The sequence below is a fragment of the Homarus americanus genome, unplaced genomic scaffold (assembly GCF_018991925.1).
Source record: "Homarus americanus isolate GMGI-L3 unplaced genomic scaffold, GMGI_Hamer_2.0 scaffold33468, whole genome shotgun sequence".
In the NCBI taxonomy this organism is placed as follows: Eukaryota; Metazoa; Arthropoda; class Malacostraca; order Decapoda; family Nephropidae; genus Homarus; species Homarus americanus.
The window spans coordinates 4,373,725-4,397,180 of NW_024714177.1; the positions used below are offsets into that span (position 1 = coordinate 4,373,725).

The 23,456-nt window shown below is 44.2% G+C and overlaps 1 protein-coding gene across 1 annotated transcript in view; it reads right to left on the reverse strand.

Moving 5' to 3' along the window:
- Positions 1-670: 670 nt before the first annotated feature.
- Positions 671-23,456, reverse strand: part of LOC121877316 (fidgetin-like) — a 42,681-nt gene continuing 19,895 nt past the window's right edge. Inside the window, exons 2-6 of the mRNA XM_042383005.1 lie at positions 10,414-12,634; positions 10,025-10,277; positions 9,750-9,852; positions 8,501-8,600; positions 671-8,206 (exon numbers count right to left, since the gene is read on the reverse strand). Coding sequence (XP_042238939.1) covers positions 8,091-8,206; positions 8,501-8,600; positions 9,750-9,852; positions 10,025-10,277; positions 10,414-12,634 — 2,793 coding nt within the window. The 3' untranslated portion in view covers positions 671-8,090. The remainder of the gene's footprint in view (positions 8,207-8,500; positions 8,601-9,749; positions 9,853-10,024; positions 10,278-10,413; positions 12,635-23,456) is intronic.

The window sequence follows — 23,456 nt, forward strand, 5'->3', positions numbered from 1 at the left end:
TCGAGGTGTGTTCTCAGTCGGTGGTTCGTGATTTTTTCCAGGACTTTTCCCGGTGTTTCTAGAAGAGAGATTGGTCTGTAGTTTGATACTTGTGTGGGGGATTTACCTTGTTTTGGTATAAGTCTGATGCTCGCTGTTTTGAATTTCCTTGGGAAGTAGCGAGAGGCGAGAGATGCATTAAAAATGTTTCTGAGCTGGTGTATCATGGTGTTTGGTAGATGCTGGAGTATGAGTTTATTGCTCTGTGTGTGTCGTCTGCGGTGACTGGTTTGATCAGTGAGAATAGATCGTCAAGTGTTTATGTCTACCTGTATATTGGGTCTCGGTTGCCAGATGTGGGTTGTGTATGTCATTTGATTAGATACTCGTCGCTCGGTGTTCATACAGAAATTCAGGTTTTCTTCGTGACTTATTTGAAATATTTTGCTCCAATATTTTCTGAATTCAGGTTCTTGTTCTTTCGGTTTGGTTAATTTGATTTGGTTGCTATGTAAAATAACTTTTGCCAGTTATATTTTCATAGTAATAATCACATTACGTCTCTATTGTAAGAAGTATTTATCCATTTCCATCCTGGGCATCATCTTACCTTCCCCAGGGCATAAATACAGGCTCGGTACACCAGGTACGGGCTAGGTACATCGGGGAGAGGGATATAAAAGTCAGTATATGGCAATAATAAAATAACGTTTATTAAACCAGCTGATCCTACATTGGATTGGCGTAGAGTTTCTGTTGCGTATTTCAGACCCCACCTAAAAACAAAAGACGCAATCTGCTCTGAACATGCGCACGAGCGGAAGTAACACCAGATGCTGCTCTGCACAACAATTTATTCACACACAATATCACTCAAAAACAAACACAATAATGGCAGCCAATTATCTTGAATAGGGATTCTTGATGACCAATTTTATAGCCTCCGAATATCAAGAAAACAATAAAATATCTATCTAATAATTCACAAATGTACAACAACAATGACTGCGCTTTGGGTAAACATGTCAGAAGAGGTGGACGAGTTTAGAGGGGATCTTTGACGCTCTTAGAGGAAACTAGGGACACGTTCAGAGTAAACTGGGCGTGTTCAAGGGGAGAGAGAACACGTCCAGATGAAAGACTGAACAGGGCATGTTCAGAGCAAATTACACTTTCAGGGTCTAATAAATACATCAGTATTATCACACAGGTAAGGCGGAGCGGATTGAACTTTTTTTTAACAATACCTTTCAATATTTTTTACTACTGATTTATATTTTTGGGAAACCCTTTTTCTTGCCGTTTCATCTTGGAATATAAAATAAACTTGGTTCAGATTGGAATCATTTGACATAACCCAAGCAGGAGAGAGAGAGATAGAGAGATAGAGATAGAGACAAGCAACTCAGGCTCTTGGTACAATACAACAGGGATTTATGTAAACAAACGGGAAAAATAAAACATGATAATGCTTGGCCTGCATAATAATGTATGTATATATATAAAAAAAAGCACCGAGACTCATAAACCATATAAAGAAAGGCATAATATCGGAATGTATTGCATCAATAATAGGCATAAAATGAATATATTCAAAGTGAGCCAGAAAAAATATTGTGTAGTAGAAATAGGCGGATGTGGACCATTACTTGCTTCCTTCCCGTGGTGAGAAGGAATTACACACATATACACATTATATAAAAAATAGCTGTAGTATTTTATGAAAGTCGTCCCTCAGTGATAGAAGCAAGCGTATGAATATTAAAACATGAAATTAAGCTCCCACAAAATATAAGGTAGACAAATTTCATCACTTGAATAACGTGAAAAATTAAGTAGATTCTTGTCTTAATCACTTATACTATTACATCGTTGGAAGACTCGAGTGTGTCAATAAGGGAGATGGATGGGTTCAAATCCTCCCATCTTCCCTCAAAAACAATAAGCGGAAGACTCGTTACCATTAAAACCAAAGCTAAAATAGGTTCTGGAGTTTATAGCTTCTTGGAAGACGTGTTGGAACTTCTTGGGGGAAAGTTAACATTAAAATAGGTAGCTAAAATCCACATCTGCCTCCGGAAACAAGAAGTGAGAGAATGAGAGAAATAAAAAAGGTAACTGGGTGTATACAGAAAGAAAAGAAGATTAGATAGAGTGAGAAATAAGATAAATAGAAGCAATATCAAGATAAAACTCACTGAAGCGGCATCAGTCTATTGCATCATATGTCCCTGCCTCAGTATAGCGCGAGAGAAGTAAAACAAACCTTAACTTCACTTATACTCAGGGTCTTCGCCTTAGTAAGGGGGGAGGGGGGCAATAAAAAATACAGGTGGCTTGACTCTAGGCTCAAATTACAAAACAAAAAAGATATAATTCATACCAACCTGCCTCTCACACATCTTTATCACATTGTAAGTCGTATGGAAGGCACGACGGAGAGAGAAAGAAGACCTAGCCGTGGGATCCTCGGCCTCAAAACATTAACTCAACAAAACGCTGCATGAACGTGTCGTGTGGAGTATATTCGGAAGCAGTTAGGTGAAGGTCTTGTTTTGTTTATTCTCTTGGCTTGTAAAAACACCAGCGATGGTCAGTGAGGGATACAGCCTCTGGGGACTCTTTTTTGTCTTCCTTGACTGGTACATCTAACGCTGTGATCAGTTTAATATACTAATCCTTCTGACTTATATTTCTACACGCCAAAAAATAGAATGTAACCAATAAATTTATATAAACTCTAGGACATATACTGTATATTCACATAAAAACTTGACCAGCATCTAGCCAAAGGCACCACATCCTAGCTAGATAAGATCTAATTCCACTTGGCAATCCCCCGGAACCTGCTTGCACCACAGAAGCAGCTCTGTGAGGCCAGATGGTTAGCAGGGTACGGGCGGAGGGACGGAGGGCTCCTGCAGCTGTCTACAGCCAGGACGGGAGTGGGAGGGGATGACTCGATGTTTCTCGCTTGACATGCAGGTGTAAGAGAGATTACAAGGTTCTTACGTTTCTGTGGCAGAGAAACCATACGTAAAATGTCCAGCTGTGTTTTTGAGGAAAAAAAATTATATATATATATATATATATATATATATATATATATATATATATATATATATATATATATATATATATATATAGTTAAGAACTCAATATTCAAATATGCTAAATAGTCTTGGCAAACGTTTGAACTTCATCAATATATTCCTCTGAGCAGCAGAATTAATCATAAAAGAGCGAAAGAATGAAATATATGACATTTTAAGAAAGAAAACGGGCGTCTACATGGCTAGAAAAATGAACTATGAACTGTGAAAATACGGAAGACGGGTGGCAAGACCCTCCCGCCATTTCACTCGGTCGCAGTCTGACGCAGCTACGACCCTCGCGCTGGGCAAATACGGTGACCACTTATTCTTAACAACAATAATTTTTACTCCGTCACTCGCACACACTTATTGGCTTATATATTACAAATTTAAAGCTTATTTAATGCACTTAATTCGGGTTATGTACACGGCGACTACTACTTTTACATAAGCTTGCAGTTCTCCGAGAAATATGACACTTGGTAGCTACGCCTACACAGGTGTGTACTGAAAAGCGCAAGGCTGATTGCCTTTTCCCACTCACCAATTGTCTTTTTTAACTATTTGTAGCACAGATGTCTTTGAGAAGAAAAAAGTAATAAATTTCCCCTGCTACTTCACGATTAATGAACACGTGCCAGCCAGGCCTCAAATTACAAGAATTGGCTTGGAGCGGTCAGCGTATATAACTACCAAATGAAGTGGATGTATCTAATTGAATTTTATCGGCAAAAGTTACAAGAATTTGGCAATAAAAATTACGAGAAAACAGGGAGGCGACTAGTGAGCTTCCTCATCGCTGTTTGACCTTCCTGACCCGAGGTGGGCAGCCAGGGCCTCGGGGACGCCCGCAGGGGAACTTGTCGTACGTCAGCTGCCGGATGTACCCTTGAGGTCGAGTTGTCAGATTAACCCTTTACCTTGCTCTCTCGGTAAGTTTCTTTACCGCTCTTCACACACCTGACAGACATCTATGGTAAACTACGTTATCTTGTTCAATCAATTAGTTTCCGTAGGCCCCCCATACAACTAAGTGACGGTACTAAACTGTTTTATACTGAATGTGGTCAAATTTAACGTTCCAATCTCACTGTCGTTGCTCTGAGTGTCATTATCCCGTGCTCTTGTGCCCCGGATGCTGACACTAATCTCAGAAATCGATTACAGGAAGTTGTGGTATCTCGCCTCTTCCTGCATCTTTCCATACAAATCTGTCGACTCACTTAGAGGTTTGTTAATTCAGTACGAAACACCGTTGTTAAGAACTTCGAGGTATATATTGATGCCAAGACAAGTCTCAACTTTTCCTATTGAGATATCTAACTTTTATTCTTCGTACTGCCACAAGCCACTCGGGTGTACACACGCGAGTGCTGGGAAGACGATCTTTTGGATATGATCCTGAAACTTAAGAGAGGCATGAAGGCCTTAGCTGGTAAACTGAACACATGCGAGTTTGAGCCTTAAAAGACTTTGTCACGCAGTGGAAAATCTCTTCCAGGCCCTCCTCCTCCTCTCCACACTGTGCATCACAAGCCAAGGCAAAAATAGATCTACCTAACTGCTACTGGGAAAGACGGGCTCGGGGTGGGTAAAGACTGACTGACCTCAACACGTTGGACTGGAATAAAAAAAGCAACCTTTGGCGGGTAAGTATAAAGCAGAAGCACACACCAGAATTCTTAAACATAAATTGGGTGATCGAGAGTGGCTGCTTGGGACATGCGAGATAGTCCTTCACTCTACAAATATATCTCATTAGTATACTTTGTTAGGAAAAGTCCCTGGACTGTTTGAGCTATTAAACCCCCTCAACCGTGTTTCAGAATTCTGGACAGTGATGAAAAACAGGCATATAACTAAACGATACAAACACACACATCATCAACACCATAATACATTAGTTCACAGTATTCCTTACATTCTATGGAGATGGGGTGTGGTAAATTAACATTGCAAAGCTGCTAGCATCATGTGTCTTGAAAGACCGCTTATTGCACTGGCAGCACCGTTGGTCAAGCCATATAGGACGTGCAGACGGCCAGCAGTCATCACCAGCTCACATACAGGCCAACAGTGGGGGGTAGCAGTAGTATTTGTGGTTGTAAATAAAAATCTTGGTAAAGTTTGTGCGCGTCATGTTTTATAACAAATTCTATTGCCATCTCTGATCAAATATACTCTTTCTACGGTACAAACCACAATCACATCATGACCACAATAATCACTTGACAGAGACGCCGAGGCGACGTCCACGTGTGCGCTAGAGACAAGCCCCCCAGAGTAGCTGGACAACACCCAGCAGAGGGAGGACGCTCCTACACTATAACAACAACACTCTCGGATTGTCTGGGCGAGCGGAGGGTAGTCATTTATAACTACGGGGGATCGCTGGGAGGCCGGGAGGAACACTACCCATACGGCCCAGAAAGATCTGTGGCGACACCATAGTTTAACTTCACACACAAGACTGTTTCACAGTCTGTTATACATCCTTAACAGCTAAGCATGAACAAATGCTACGGGCTAAAACAGAGGCTCTATAAATGCAATATTTAAATTAAAAGTAAACTTTTCACACATGTAAACGGCGGTGCACTTGGAAGTATGGGGTGCAGATACTCTGTAGGCTAGCATATGATCCGAGGTACAGCTCGGCCATCTATCATGACCTTCAGCCTGGGGCTCCTACAGCCACATCCTCCTGGGACAAAACATAAAAGCAGGAACTCAAGAACATTAAATACAACTTACTAAGGTTTAAAAGTGGCAACATATTTCTATTAATAAAGAAGACTGAAGGAGCAAGAGGATTTTATAATTTTATCGAGACGTGATCAGTGAGGAGCCAACCAGAGCCTTGGTCCAGGGAAGGAACAGGGGAGGGGAATGCTCGCCATCCATATTTCTAAATAAGCGAAACAGGGGCAGCTGAATTTAGTGTATAAGCAGGTTAGGTGCTCACCCAATGGCCAAAAGTGAAGGAATTCCACAGGGACTTGTTCATTCAAAAGTCCGAAGGATCCCTTAAAATCAGGCCGAACAGCAGGAGTAAACAAATAAAAAAAATAAAAATAAAATCATTAGATATCTACCGTAACCAACCAAAAAATCATAAAAATCACATCTAGAACCAACAATACAAATTAAAGCAAGAAGCTGAATTCCACCACCCCAGCCGAGGATAAGCACCGCCCTGTACCATCATCACTGCAGTCAGACACCAACATTACAAGAACTATACAGCTATGGGGACCGTTTGTGCCAGGGTAAGTACTCACGGGGTGTACCAGCACTGCCACTTTTCTTAAAAATTCAATTTGAGTCATACAAGTGACATACTGCCCACCGTGACCACTTACCACAAGGCAGCAATAAGTGTAACCAGCGGCAGCACTCACACAGACTTGAAGGCTAGTCTTTAACTGGACACGACTCCTTTGTCTTGGGATTTAGCCTTCCTTGAGATCTTGTACAAAAAAATTGCCATATACACATAATGCCAATTATCCAGCGGACGGACTGAGAAAGTAACAGAATAACAGAGCTAATGTACAATATTTTTAAAAGATCCATTTACAGAATATTACACATTTTCAAGGTATATTAAAAATAAAACCCTGCCACAACTAACAATTACTAAAAGGCCATTTGCAAATTTACCCCAAGCACAAAAGAGCAGGTCAGAACAATGCCACAGTGATGTACCCTTACCCACAGCTTCTTACTACGGCTTCCTCAACAGTGTCTCTATTCAGCAAATCACTAGGAGCATATGCCCATTATGAAATACTTGCCAGAATAGCATATAAGTCTTTTTTAGGTGTCACCTTTAGTCACTCCATCTATGATTCTGACTCTGGTAATAATTTTTCTATGTCTTTTTTAGTTTCCATGTCAACTGCAATAACAATAATAATTATAATAATGATAATTATAATAATAATAATAATAATAATAATAATAATAATAAGAAACTTATTGTATGTTTATCACTGTAAATCACTAAAAACACACATTTTATCTACGTTATAAAATGGGAAGTAAACGCTTACGCACTTTTGAGATCACGTGACTTAGGCGAAATGAATGATTATCTATTGAAGAAGATTTGTACAACATAGACCAGGCATCTTAAAATTCCCACACCTTTATGATGCTGTAAAGTAGTTGATCCCCAATGGTATACATCTACCCGGCAGCCTCAGTAGCACTCTCTTGCACATCATAACCCTCAGCACTAAATGGAACATTCCTAAGCACAGCACTTCAGCACTCATCAGCAGACTCAGTGAGTGGATGTCAGAACACAGTCACATGTTTTAGATCACATATAACAAATAAAGGCACTTGTGCAGGTAGGAATAATAGTCACCATTAACATATTCAGCACTTAGGTAGCACTCAAGAGGATTATTCTCAGCACTTCACAACAGCACAAAGACACAAGGAGACACATCACTCTTTCTCTGAAGGCCATTATCACTTGGCTTTAAATATTCTCTCATTAAATTTTATTTACACTTGCAAACCGTAGGCTGCTGGGCTTTCAGGAATCCTGGGCTGTGGGCTTCGTTGTAGGCTGCTGCCCGCAGAGTTGTGGGTGTGTGGTGGGCGGGAGGGATATCGACGGAGGGGCAGGGATAGGCGGGTGGGCAGGCGGAGTTTGCTTGTAGATGGTGGGGATCAGGAAATGACTCGAGTGACTAAGTTCTTCCGACCCTGACTGGGGCACGACTGCGAAACTTTGCTCTAAAAAAGCCAACAACGCATGAAGTGCCTCGTCATTTCACTTGACGAAGGCTCTTCGGGTCACTATCGTACTCAGCCCGGATCATGGCCAATGCAGGTCGAATTATAAAAAAAATGGTTCATCACAGACAGACTGTACAAAGCTAATTACAACATCCCTGCGACTTGCAGTGACCATGGCTCGTGCTGACAGAACTCGAGAGGTGCAGCCTTGGACTGTACCCACTGCCAGGGTCTGTCTTTTCACTATAATCTAGACACAGTTTAATCTATCACAGCAACGAGCGCGGCAGCAATGGACTTGGCGATCCTCTGGCCGAACCTCTTGACGCCCTTAGGCTTACCCTTCTCCTCACTCTTAGCATCTTCCCGCCTCCCTTCTGTAGGAGAAAATAAAGGCCATAGTTAAAATAGGAGTCATAAAATAGTAATGTACAAGAAAGATGAAAAATTTATGGAAATGAACTACAGTATTTATGAGTACATGTAATTCCTTATAATAAAAACATCTAATGCTACATTCTAACATCTATCTCCAAGTACTGCACTAAGAAAAATATATTACTAGTATACTTTTTGTCCATTTTTTTACAACCCTAACTAACCCTTTGTCACATTACCACTAACTTTTTTTTCTAAACATCAGGACCAACTACATGTAGTATGACACCTACCCGATCTGTGGGTGGCGGCCTTGATGTAACTCTGGTATTTGACAGACACATCCTCTGTAAATTTACATCTGTAGTCAGTCATCACAGTGGCGAGGTCATCCTGTGAATTAAAGAGATGCAATGTTAATAAGAGTCTTGTGAAGTACAGTACAGTACACATAAATTAACACTTCACATCACAGGAGCCTCAAGTACTTGAACATGATTTTACCAAACTTAATTATGATTTCAGGAAACATTTCTTTCTTGTATAATTTATGCACTTTTAAGTTTTTCATTAAAGATTTAACTTTTCATAGTTGATTTGTAATGATAAAAGTAAATAATGGTACAACTATATGTATGAACGGATATAATTTAGAGGTGAACACTTGATACTGCACACATGAGTGTCCTTCACACATGAATAATTAGGTTGTGACAATCTCTCTTGTGATTTACAGTACAGTATTTGATTTACATTTCAGAAGGACTGCCAACTCAGTTCATGGTATGTTTTAATACACCACCCTTTTGCTCAGTTTGTTTAGTACAGTACAGGAGTATGTGGTTGGAACACAGTGACAATGACTCATGTTCAAAGGCGTCATGTGGTTGACAGTAAAGTACAGAAATGTATGAAAGATTTAACGTAATGTTTCAATGATTCTCTTTAAGGGAGAAGTTGAGGTCACCAAATCTTTTATGAAGTATAAAGCTGATAAAACTCTTGGCTACCAGAAGCAAAAAAATTAACAATACAGATGCCTTGAAAGTGATATTGTTTCACCAAATACAGTATACTGTAACAATAATGGGAGACTCACACCACTGGATAACACTACAGTAGTTACATCACTTGGTTGTCCTGACCATGAGGGACTTTTGGAGAGAACAGCTCAGTGAAATAATTTTGCTCTATGTATTATGATTATTACAACCAAACAGCATCTTGGGGTCAACTATGGCAACTGTTGGCAGGACTGTGTAATGCTAATTTATACTGTATCATAAAGGGTTGAAAAATATTTGTGGATTTACCCAAACTTCAGATTACATTACCAAATTTAAGTCTGAATTAGACCAATAAAGTGAAGTCTTACTATACTATACTGACAATGACAACAGATGAAAAAAATAATTAAAAAAATATTGCATTTTATTTTCCTTACCTGTACATATTTTTGATACTAAAGTAATATCTTGGAAATATAAAAATAAACACAAGGTAGAGTAGTGTAATAAATGAATATTAATCATTTTCACTTACATAGGTAACAGCCCGAGGCGTGTTTTGAATGTACTTGTTTGGTTCACTTGGAGGCATGTGTGCCACCTGTCTGACCACATTGTTGATGTCAGCCGCTGAGTACCTGCAGGCGAGAACAGTGGGGGTTATGATCAAGTTTTTCAGGTTGTTTCATATTTTTACCCTGATAAAAATATTGGCTTAAATTTATTACTCATTGAAAAACTGAAAATCCCAAGTTTTATTTGTGTTTTTAACAAGAGGTGTAGATGGTTTATAAGTGACCATGTACTTACCCTTCACTCTTCGCTACTAAGCACTTGAACTGATCATCATTAATATTATGTGGCAGTGCCTGCAGGAACATTCTCAAGAGTTCCTCTCGCGCCTTCTCCCCCGGAAGTTTGACGTGAATATTGTATGTGAAGATCCTCCTAAGTTCATCTTCTAGGAGCCATGGCTGGTTAGTGGTGCCCAAGACCATGATACCACTGTTGAAGGTAGTTGTGTCAATGTGAGGCGGGTACGGCGGGTTGAGAGTCGTCATACCTGGAGGTGAGAAGATGGCCAATTGTTAGTTTGCTCAAGTACAGTATCTTAACTTATATATACAGTATATATATTATATACACAATCAGTAGGAAAAATAACTATTATAATAATAATAAATAAAAGTTTCTCTCACCTCTAATTTGGGCCAGTAATTCAGCTTTTGCTCGAAGTGCCGTCTCGCTTGACCTATCATAACACAGGGCATCAACTTCGTCAAACAATATGACTGCAGATCCTTGCATGCGGGCATGATCAAACAAAAACCGCACTATTTTAGGGGCTTCAAGGGGAGGCTGTTGCGCCAGGTATCCTGTCGATATGCCAATCAAAACTGCATCATTTGCTTCCTTGGCAAGTGCTCGTGCAAGGCAAGTCTTTCCTGATCCAGATGGTCCAAATAGTAGCACACCCTTACAGGTACCTAGAGTGCCCTCATACACTTCTGGGAAAGCCTCACTCAAGAAGAGGTTCTTAAGTGCATCTTTTGCCGTGTCTAAGCCAACCATTGACTGCCAGCCAAACGTTGGTTTCTCAATAACAACAGGGAGAGCTCCGACTGCATACTGTGGAGGGGCACGCACTTTTGGCTGCGTCTCATGGATGTCATTGTCTAGGTCTGACAAGTTGGCTGTAACGTTGTGAGCATCTGAGTGATTGTCTGTATCAGAGTCTCGCATCGATTCCGTCGCACTTGCCAAGTCAGTGATAGAAGCACAGCTTGCGGACTCTAATACAGGTGAAGAGTCACTTCCAGTGGGACTGAGTCTGCCCAACTTGTCAACAAGGACAGGCGATGGCGTCTTCTTCCTGACACTTTCTGTATCTGACTTGCCATCGCCAGCTTCTTCAGACCCTGGGACAGAGTCAGCCCCTACACTGGCCTTGTCATCTTCCAAGTCGTCCTTGGGTGCGGATACTCTAGTGGGCTTCGCTGCCTCTTCTGTAGGTTCAGATTCATCTTCATCCTCCTCTTCACCTTCACTATCGTTTTCCTCATTCTTTTCCTTTGGAGCATCTTTCTTAGGGGTGGTTGCAGGACCAAGCTTGGCAATAGGCTTGGAAACATCTTTTTCGGGAGGTGAGATATGCAACTTTTCTAGTGCTGCTGCAGCTGCAGCTACAGAATTAGGGTCTGCTGGATGGTCTGGGGGTGGAAGGGTTTTGGTGGAGGTGTTCAAGGAATCGTCACCAACAAGAGTTACACTGGAGGCGTCAGAATTATCCAGCTTGGGTAAAGACCTCCCAACAGAGGAGGAGAGAAGATTACTAACAACAGGCGCCAAGATGCCTGCTCCTGCTGCCATGCCTGCCAAGCCCATGGAGACCCCTGCTAAGGGGTCTACACTTCTCACAGATCCTCCACTGATGCTCGGGGCCATGTTTGTGTGGTGCATTGATGGTATGGGCCCTGCTATACTCGGTGACATATGTGGATGGGAGGTAGGCTGACTTAACATATCTGCCGAGTTATAACCATGCACAAAGCCTAAAGGAGGTGGATGTCCTGGGTGAGAACCATGTGCAGGGAGCAATGCATTTCCAGGATGTTGATGATGTCCTGGTAGAGGGCTGTGGCCACGATGCTGCATGTGGCCAGGATGAGGACTGTGTACTGGGTGTCCGACAGACGGGTGTGAAGAGCCTAGCATCCCAGAAGCCATGAGCCCTCCCACAGCACCCACAGCGGCCACACCTGCAGTGGCAACGGCCACACTCCCTAGTCCACTTCTCTCATCCATCTCTTCATCCTCATCATCATCTTCGTCTTCTTCATCAGAGAGAAGTTCGTCATCATCATACTCCTGAACAGTGGCTCCACCTCCACCATTGCCTCCAGCAAAACCGTCCATAAGGGCGTTCATGCCACCAGCAAAGGCGCCAGCAAGAGTGCCTGCCATTTCTGGGTTCATGGCAGGTAAGAAGGATGGCATATTTGAGAGAAAACTCCCAGCCCCACCATCCATGGGGGCCCCCATGCCTGGCATGCCCGAGCTCATGGGCCCACTCATGCCACCTCCCATGTCTGGGACGCCTCCAGGAAGGGCAGCAGGATTCATGTTCAGGAGTCCCTGGAGGATGCTCATTGTCTGCATAGTGGGGAGGGACACACCCCCCATCTCTCCACCCGCCATGCCGCCCGCTCCCTCTCCACCACCGCCGTAGGGGTTGGCCATGGTGTGGATGTTGTGTTCATGACCACCGTAATCGTAGTCGTCGTCATCATCATCGTCGTCGTCGTCCTCGTAATCGTCGTCGTCGTCGTCATCTACTTCGTCGTAGGCACCCTGGGGAAGGTTCTGCATGTTGGCCAGCAGGGCCTCGAAAAGTTCGAGATCCATATTTTGCGTTGGGTCCTGCAAGAACAAAACACACACCAGTTAACACACAGGTTTATCCCAGTCACAACAAGCATGAGTATAAAATATAATAGGTACCTGTATATCCACCCATATTCGGTAGTCTCTATTCACACTTCACGAAGCCATTCTTCATAACCCATCCCTGCCTTTTACACTACCCGTACTATAAGAAAAAACTATGAACTGTTCACCCATTAGCCTATCCAATGAGCTATCTTCTACTATCTAGGAGGAATGGGCGGTGTCACCTACGCAACACATTCTATCCTTGTACGACGCCTCACACTGCCCCAGCCATTTAAATTAAACCCATGTATGTAATTTACGGTTATCATTGTGTTAAAAGATAACAGTAATTACAAAACACAAACTTTTCCAAACAAATAACGCATTAACTGGAAAATGTCACGTCAGTACTACAACCAACTTGATGCACTGCCAACACCAATTTTGTGCTACAGGGGCCGACCATAACAAACAGGGTGGCCAGGTGTGTGTTTGTGTGAGGGGAGGGAAGGTAGGGTAGGGGGAGGGGGGAGATACGGGTCAGTGGCCCTGCCCGCTGCCCGAGTCATACCCCCCACCAAGCCTCGACCACAACCTCTGCAACATCAACAGGTACCGCCCACCCTCCACCACCACTACCACAGTTTCTCCACCACCACTACCAGTTTCTCTTCCACACACCACTACCACAATCTCTCTACCACACACCACTACTGCAATCTCTACCACACACCACTACCACAGTTTACCACTACCACAATCTTCCTACCACACACCAATACCCCAGTTTCTCCACCACACACCACTACCACAGTCTCTCTACCACAATCTCTTAACCACACACCAATACCACAGTTTCCCCACACTCACAGAGCCAAGTTAACATATCTTAAATATCTCTACAACACACACACACACACAGCTAAAATCAGTAGTCTATTCGTTTATTATTGTTTATTTTACTAAGTATATGATCCTCTGGGGCATAAATATCACATAAAATAACCAGTTACCACTCTTGGCCGTCAGCGAAAACGATAAAAAAGCAATGGAGAGGTGGCAGGGAGATGGCAGGGACAAGGGGACGCAACGACAGGGAGGTGTTGGCAGGGACGAGGGAGGTGGGGTGCAACGACAGGGAGGTGGTGGCAGGGACAGGGTGCCAGGATTCCCTCAGATGTAAATTGATATAACATGTGATGTGTGGCGCGGGCCGTGAGCTGGTGCGGTCATCAACAATGGCTGGCCAGAGCTTGCTGTAGGGTACACACACACACAAGCTCATTAATTCAAAGTTGTAAATATTAGAGAAACCAAATATACAAAAAAAATCACCTTAAACAATTTATATTTGCAGGTACGTGTATAAAAAGTAATTAAAAAAATGTATTTGCCTTCAGAACACTTTTTTCCTGCTCCAAAATGACTCGGCGGGAACACAGAGTTAACTACATCCACTTCCTCTATTAGAATCTTTCATATGCACTAGTCATCTCACTGAAGTCTAAACGGCCAGTCAACTACCAATCACAACTCCTCCTCTCCCCAGTACTAGTTGACACTCTGAACCTACGAAGATATATAGTTTTGTACGATAAAAAAAAAACACACTTAGGCTCGTACTCTTCCCGGACTCGGCTAACTGCAGTAGCCTAAAAAGAGTATCACTTAAAATCTATTCCAAGGCATATGTTATGTTAATTCCCCTACAAAATCCCTCCAACATATTTTAGTTTCCTTGTAATTACGTGAAATTAACGTGTCGGATTGCACAGTCCCAGGAAAACCTTGCACTGTATACCAAGACCCTACCGCCCGCGGACACAATGTAAACATACCACTGAAAACGAGGGAAAGGGAGATGTATCCACTAGACGGAAGACGCAATAAGAACAGCCCAGTCCCAACCATTGTAAAAATTATCAATAACATGTAATAAATCAGTGTATTCACTCCCAGTAAACACTGCTCCCTACACTGTCACTATGTTGAAATGAACTGTATTTTGAGCTGATCCCCATCTAAGTTACTATATGTCTTATTTGTGTCACTTATGTCACTTGTATATTATTTGTAATTCGTAACCCATTCCCCAAATATGTAACTGTATATTTTCAGCCTTCTGGCTGCCAAGCTGGGGGGGGTGTGAGTAGTTCAGAGCTGTAGTAGCCAAGCACGGCACAAAACCGCTAGATAAAGATCAACTTGGGCAGAGCTCCCACCGGTCAGACGACTTGCCTTGAAGACCACCACCAGCACACCGCGCCCCACCTGCTACACACCATTTTGTTTCGACCCGCCACCTCCCCCAAGGATATGCCGATGTTGCCTTATAACTGCGAACCTCCACTGGCTTTGTTTGGTTAGGGATATTCAGGGTGACGGAGGAGGTAATCTCAAGACTCCTGGAGGCAAGGACACACTGAGCTTGTGGACAGTGGCTGACCTCTTGTTGACTTAGTATGTTAGTCTCGTTTGTTATTCGGGATCACCTGATAATTAGATCCCCGCCCCCCCCTAAAGCTCATTTCACACGTTGATTAAACACTCTAAAGCTCCCTAGACGGGTGTGGGGGGGGAGAGATTGTTACCTTACCTCAGATTAGGGTAATTAATCTTCGAGGTGATATAAGCTAGGTGCTAATCTTCATGTGCTCCGTTAATTGACTTAGCGCTATGTTAAAGATTCCATGATTGTGAATAAGTTGCATAATCACCACTAACAACAGCAGGTATACAAACTGTTGACCAAATACTGCAAGTGACTCACCCCATCAGGAATGTGAGGGTTTTCTGAGTGGTGGTACATTATCACCATCATCCTGCACCACCACTACTACTACTACCAGCACCACCATCACTAACAAGACATAAAAGATTTGGCAACCCAGAGAACACGTCAGTATCACCATTATTAACGAGCCACTTCCTTCACTATCATTAATGTAAACTCACCATTACCACCATCAGGACAAGACAAATCCCCTCCAACATTAACCACCAGACACCATCCTCATTGACCTAACACAAGCCATCATCATTTCCAATACCATTACAACCCTAATCGCCAGTGCCATAAAAGCAACGCCCAACACGGTACACAACACCCCCTCAAACACTTAAAGTGGGTGTGCTTCCTGCAGGCAAGACAGGGTCCGAGAACTTGTTTATTCTGGTACAAACAGGAAGCCCAGGGTACAAATTCTTGAGACATTCGCTCGTTAATCCTTCTCTCTGGTTGGGGATTAAATAATAATAATAGAGAGATACACAGATTTACGCTTCAGTCTATGTAATTGTGTGGCCTTGTGACCGTGGCCTACGTGAGCTGGGTAGAGTGTGGTCAACATTTCACTTATGGAGATAAATTTGAACACGAACCTTTGGTAGCACACCGCCACATACATCATCTTAGTTTATAACGGCACACGCCAGCCACACCTTATCAGTCTAAGACCTCCCTGACTTCATTAGATGATTATGATGTCACCAACGCTGCATATCAACATCTCCGACGTCACCTACTCCTTGAAGTCATGATGACCTCTCAGACGATCCTAATCAGAACAGATGCCACAAACCACTCCTCCTCCACCATTCCCCTCCTCCTCCACCATTCCCCTCCTCCCTCCCTCACACACGATGTCGTATTTTACGGCGTGGCTCGAAAGCGAATCATTTAATTTGCCCCTTCCATCGACTGCACCTTAATCAGCCAATTACAAAGTCGCATGCGATAGGATCAGAGGTTTTTATTGGCCCACGGGTTTAAGGTGTGTGCAGCTGAGGACTGGATTGGGTTAACATCAGCGTCAGGTGGCTTTCGGGGCGCAGCTATAAACATGACCAGCAGACAGGGAGGAGTCCATTTTCTTTACGAGACAAAGTCGACGTTAGCATGCGGCCAGCGAGTAGTCACAGCTCGGGAGATCAGACATCCCCCCATACCTATAAGGAAGTGTTGCAAGACGATGGAGATAAAATCCCTGAACCAGGCTCCAGGTACAGGTTGGGCTCAGGGGGATTCCACGAGGGTGCATTGTAAGGGCCTCCTCCTCTTTGTTGACTCAGGGCTTGATATGAAGGTTCCCTAAAAACAAGGGCTGGAAACACGTCATGTAAACAACACTCGTTACAGACCCTACATATAAATACACAACATATTTAACACATTAGGGACCCTTCATATAAACATACCCTATATGATGCTTATTCAGGCTCGGTTAGTGAAGTGGCCTTAGAAATATAAAACAAAACTGGCAGAGACTCGGTGACCCCTAACAACATGGGTGGTGACTAACAGCCTCACTAATGTCCCTCGTTAAGGTGAAGCAGCCAACTACTGTTAATCATTTCCTATACACCCTCCCCCACCCACCTCCCTTACTCCACCACGTCACCTTGGACCAGATGAACACAATTTGACCAGTTACGCTTCATAAACGTGGGTAAACACACACACACACGTACGTTCTGAGCGCACGCGTACATACACTCACCCACGCACATGTTCGGTGCACACATACACGAACACTCTCAACTTGGGTAGGAAATCAAATCCCAGTCATTATGAGATCTGTCGGCCGAGGGAGGAGGACTTTCTTTTAAACACGACCTCTCGAAAAAGTGAAAGGAGATCCTCACTCATCCCATCTGAGAGAGAGAGAGAGAGAGAGAGAGAGAGAGAGAGAGCACCTTAACTACTTACTACCCTATTCTTCACCTGTAACTATCCAAGTCTTAGAACATCACCTCGTAACCCACACAGTCTCCTTCCCGGGCACCCAAGAGCAGCACTCACCAATAAAAACAAACAGCAGCAAACAAAAGAGAGGGAGAAGAGAAAAAAAACAATCTGGCTTGAGGAATAGCGTAGAAAAATAAGCAAAAAAGCGAGCGTACTCTTCCCGCCATCCTCAACACCATTTACGACTTAAAACTCCATCAAGACTCTGTTCCTTTCCCCTCAAAAACAACAAGAGAAAATCAAGAGAAGGAGAAAAGAGAGAAATACATCCGCTGTGGTGTAGTATAGAGAGATTAAAAGGTCATCTGCAACCAGAATACCTCAGCTTGGGTCGGTTGGCGGAGCTGCCAGAACTCGACTGGGGTTACGAAGGCCGTGTCCGATTTCCTGGGTGGGCTGAGTCAACGGCCTCGACTTGGGTTTCGCGTTTAAGCTCATTTGTTATTTTTCATTCATTCGCTCATTGGGTGTGGTGAGATTTGTTGATGCGTGAATTAAAACAGACATGCTGTGCTCATCCAAAAACAACGCTCTTCTTTTCTGACTGTGTACACACCCATCAACTAAACCTGGGACAATCCGGATCGAATCTATATCGTACCCAAATGAGACTCGTTTTAGCAACCTTGTGTCAGGCGTATAAATGGACCTTAGTTCGTGGCTGTACTGTTAACTTATACTGGACTAAAATAAGCCCATACACCCTTTCAAAATAGACCAATCATTACGCAAGGGAACCAACACTCACTAATCATTGATCAAAGAAGAGGAAGAATCTACCCAATAACTAATTAGAGTGAAGTAAAGGTCATCAATAACCAATCAGGTGGAGGTACAAACCATCCATAACCAATCAGCGGGCGTGGATGAGCCAGAAGCCACACCAGTAACCAATCAGCAGGCGAGGGAACAACACCTGCGAGCGAGGGGGGGGGGAGGAGGGGGCATCAATAAACGGTGTGACCCAGAGACCGACCACCCTGTTATTAGCGGGGTGTAATTAATAACCAGCCACCAGGTGCCTCCGTAATAGTGATCACCGTCATCAACAACACCCCTCTCCCACCCACCCCCCCTCCAAGGTCACCATCTCCCCCTCCCTCCCTAATTATACCCTCGTGTCCGACTATCATACACTAACATTATACTATCGTGCTCCCATTACACCCTCGTCTCTCTACTTATGTCATTATCATCTTTATCCCTCTATTCCTCTTATCATCCTATCAATTATCCCCTCTCCCCCTCCCCCTCTCTCTCACTCTCTTCAGTAGCATCATGGTAACTTCATCATACGCTCTTATCATGCAGTCTCACCATATACTCGTACCCTTAACAGACAATTAGAAACATAACTCACCAAATATGGCTGATAATAAACCAGGTAAAATATATTAATCAGTTTGTGTTCACCAATGTCTGCAAACAACACCCCTGCTGTTTACCTGAGGACATCAACGTGAACAAAACAACAGAAGGACTTGAGGATCGACGGAAACCAAAATAAAAAAGGGTGAAAAATGTTTGTTTACAGTTTACAAGAGATTCAGTTGTATCCAGCACCCAGGAGACACTGTAAAGTCTACCTCACGTTTTAATCAATGAGGTGTAGTACTAATTAGGTGAGCAACAGGTGGACGTGAATTCTAAGGCTTTCGTAAGACATATAGAAGGTTAGTATGTGTGTGTGTGTGTATGTGTGTGTGTGTGTGTGTGTGTGTGTGTGTGTGTGAGAGAGAGAGTGTGTCTGTAAGAGAACATCTACATACCGGGTGTGAACGGGTGGACGCACACACTAATGACCCACCAACCGGGGGCCCCCACAAAGTACACTCATCCGTGGTAACAATTACGCACGAGACGATCCACTACACCTCGCCTCCACCCCACACCATGCCTCTCCTCCACCCAACGACGTCCACATACCGTCTCTCTATCCACACCACTCCCCTTCCACATTACCCACACCACAACGAAAGATCGGACACAACTTACTGACAATAACATTATATACAGCGGGATGCAGAGTTGGCTTTGTGGAGGGCAGGGAAGAGAGGTGGGTGGAGGAGTGGAGAGGGTGGTGGGAGGAGTGGAGAGAGATTGAGGTTGAGAGGTACACCGTGAAGGAGGTGGGGGAGGTGAGAAAGTGGAACGTGAAGATGGAGGAGAAAAAAAATTGAGGACGGTTGAGGGTAAAGTGAAGATAGAGCCGGGAGGAGGAGGAGGAGGAGAAGCGTGAAGTTAAGAGAAGATAGCAGAGGAAGAAGAGAAGGCGACGGCAGTGAGGGAGGAGGAGGTAGAGCGTGAAAATGGAGGAGATAGGGAGGGTGAGTGAGGGGGGTGGGGGAGGTGACAAAAAAAACGACCAAAAATAAAAATATATAAAACATGAAGCATTATCCTACTGCGTGGGTGGGTGGGTGGTGGGTGGGTGGGTGGGTGGTGTGTGGGTGGGTGGGTGGGTGGGTGTGTGGGGTGGGTGTGTGGGTCGGTGTGTGTGTGGTGTGTGTGGTCCGGTGTGTGGGTGTGTGTGGTCTGTGTGGGTGTGTGTGGTGTGGTGTGTGTGGGTGGGTGTGTGGTGTCTGTGGGTGTGGTGGTGGGTGGGTGGGTGGGTGGGTGGGTGGGTGGGTGGGTGGGTGTGGTGGGTGGGTGGTGTGGGTGTGTGTGTGGGTGTGGTGTGTGGTGGGTGGTGGGTGTGGGTGGGTGGGTGTGGGTGTGTGTGTGGTGGGTACTAGCAGGCAGCAGACGAAAAAAAAAACACGAAGACAACAAACAGGAAACCAGCAAGCAGACAACAGAAAAGTGGACCAACAGATAGCTAACAGGATACGGCCAGCAGACACAGGCAGGGGCGCACCAGCCAGTAGCCAGAAGACGTTTGTCACAATAAAATGTCAGACGGGAGTAAAAAATGTTGACTTAGGAGCGTACCGGAGCTGTGAGGGCTGGGGCTAGGCAAAACCAGGGCACGGAACACATGATACAGCAAGGAACACGGAGAACAAGCAGTTAAGGTATATTTAGTGGCACGGAACACTGGAACGACACGGAGCTAGATTCCAGAACACACGGCAAGAGAGAGAGAGATAGAGAGAGAGAGTCATATCAAAGAACCTTTGTCATATTTTGACACCACCGCACAGCAGACACAGCACGCAACAGCAGACACAGTAAACAACAGCAGACAGAACGATGGTCAGCCTGTCAGTGGGCAGTTTGTAGCGACGTATAATCAAGAGTACACACCTGGTGCCCTCTCCCTTGTATGACGCCATGTTTGTTGTTCCTGCCCCCCCCCCCTACACTGTTGTTGTGTTCTCATACCTTGGTAACTCTCTGTGTGTGAGTGGTAGTAACTCTCGACAGGAGCTGCCATGCACAGACCAACCAGCCTATTACTGACTCCTTATTTTCTTATGTTGGTGCCTACATGATGACGTCAGACTAGGGAGTGGAGAGAGGGAGGAAGAGGTGTTCAATGACGTCATGCAGAAAACGCTCCAATCCAACTCCAATGACGTGTCGAGGATTGAGATTCATTGACCATTCAAACACTTCCTTTCATTTACTGATGCAAGATGATTGGATAATTACATACAGTATATAACTAAAACGTAAGTAAGAGTTAATTATAAGACTAAGTGCTATTATTATTATTACCATTTATCATTCTCATTGTAGGAGTGTAGCCTCGCAACCTGAAACTCCTGTAGAGGACTGTAGCCTAGCAACCTGAAACTCCTATTGGCTATGTCACTTTAAAGTCCTACACACACTCAAGTAGCCTACGACCACTATTACCACCAGTACGACCACATCACTACAGCTGTCTCTCCCTCCCTCCTACATCACTGTCACCAACACTGCAACTACACACCCACTAAACCCCTCCCTGCCCCCCCTCCATCTCTCCCTGCCCCCTCCCATCCTTCCCCCCTACAACACCACTGTCACCCCCTCCCCTCTCAATTCCTCCTCGCTACAAGATTGTATTACAAACATGTGACATTACTGTGCCAGATTCTCTCTCTCTCTCTCTCTCTCTCTCTCTCATACTGTTGTTACTTTATCTATGAAGCACACCCACCCACCCACCAATGACTCCCTCACCGCCCACCTCATTCATCACCACCATCCACCCCGTGTACACTGCTACCCATCCTCAACCTGCCTCAGTCAACACACACACACCGAGCTTGAAGCCACGAGATGTCAGGGCCACCTTGTTTATGACCCGCAACCCCTCTCTCTCCCTCCCTCCCCCCTCTCTCTCTCTCTCTCACTCACTCGCTCAAACCCAACGACAGCTTCAACAGGAGGCATCGTCTCACAGTACCTAAAGTATACACCCTTGGCCATTAATTACTGATACAGGTGTGACAAAAGGTAAACAAAAAGTCATAGAAGATTACTCGTGTTACCATGACTAAAAGACGAGTGGAAACATTATACATACACATTGGGATACATAACATTATACACTGTTATTAATACAGAAATACAGTGGGAAATATTACACAGGATTTATATTACTGTACCATAAGAACGCTTACCATTAACTAGGCATATTATTGGCATATTTACTCATGGTTGTTAGTAATATAATCGCTCCTTATTAAACTCATGTACGCTAAACAATCACATTCCAATATTTACAAACAACGATGAGGGTTCTGGTATAGGCCTACGAGTTGAGGGTCAGTAGGCCTAGGTGTATACAAGTGTTATCAACAATTATAAGTTCTACATACACCCCCCCCCAGATAACAGCGAGGTGATGGCGGCTTTAATCTACCTGTGTAATTGTTTATCTACAAGACGTACAAGCCTTAACAATGAGACAACAAGTGTGTGACGACGTGTGACCAACCAACTCCCATGACTCACAGCGCCACGGTGGTGAAAACATAAAACTACTGGTGGATTAATGCTTAGCTGTGACCTCTACCGTAGCTTAAAACACAAACATATTGATCAGGATTTTCTTCAAAGAGTTCCCCCTGTCAACAACAAGCACCAGCAAGTGAAGAGCAACAAGCAAAGAGTGCGGCGCCACGGTGGTGAAAAAGCACATCACTCCAACACACTCAGGCAGACGATGACAAAAACCCGAGAAGCCACACAGCGCGTCACAATGGTGGGAATCTGGCGTTTTACTTTCTGTTGTGATAATTCTTTCATGTAGTGCTGAGTGATCACACACACACATAAATACACACTTGAGCGCCGCCATCTAAACCTCTGTGTGTACCTACTGATGTACACACAAATAGACCTATCCACACAAAGATGTATACACACACACACACACACGCTACTGTCTTTATGCAAGTTCTACTATACATCGACCGATAAACACACAAGCACGAGACCCAACACACGCATAATTACCCAAATACACACACACACACACACACACACACGCACACACACGACCGCTATGTTACCTGCAGCTTCACAACCACAGACGGACTGAACACATTTTCACGCGACACCCACACCCTACCTACACACACACCCTACCTACACACACACACCCTTCAACACCACACTAAACACAAGGACGTCACACCTACACACCCAACACCTGCCTCCAATAACACGTTACACACACACACACACACACACACACAAAGAACTTAAAAACGAGGCTTAATAACAGTTGGATGCGAGGAACAAGGCCCTATAACCACGGGCTCAATGTAACCGTAAATGGGCAGACAAAGACACACACGTTTCTCATCGCGTCCGGAGAAGAGAGACAGAGACTCATGTGAGCCGTCAGATACACGCGCGGGCCAGGGAATAACACGAGGCGAAGGTCGACGACGCCTCCCATGGGGTGGTAATGGGGAGAGATACCCACCCTTGGGAACGCCTTTGTTTACCTTACCTACCTACCTGCCTGCCTCACCATCCACGGCAGACACTACAGCACAGCACCGTCTGGATCACGTCTGTGTATATGACGTCATCGGCCTAAGGAGGAGCCAAGTATAACCCACCAGGACCAAGCCTGTATGACGTCAGCGGCATGTCTGTTTATATGACGTCACAACACTT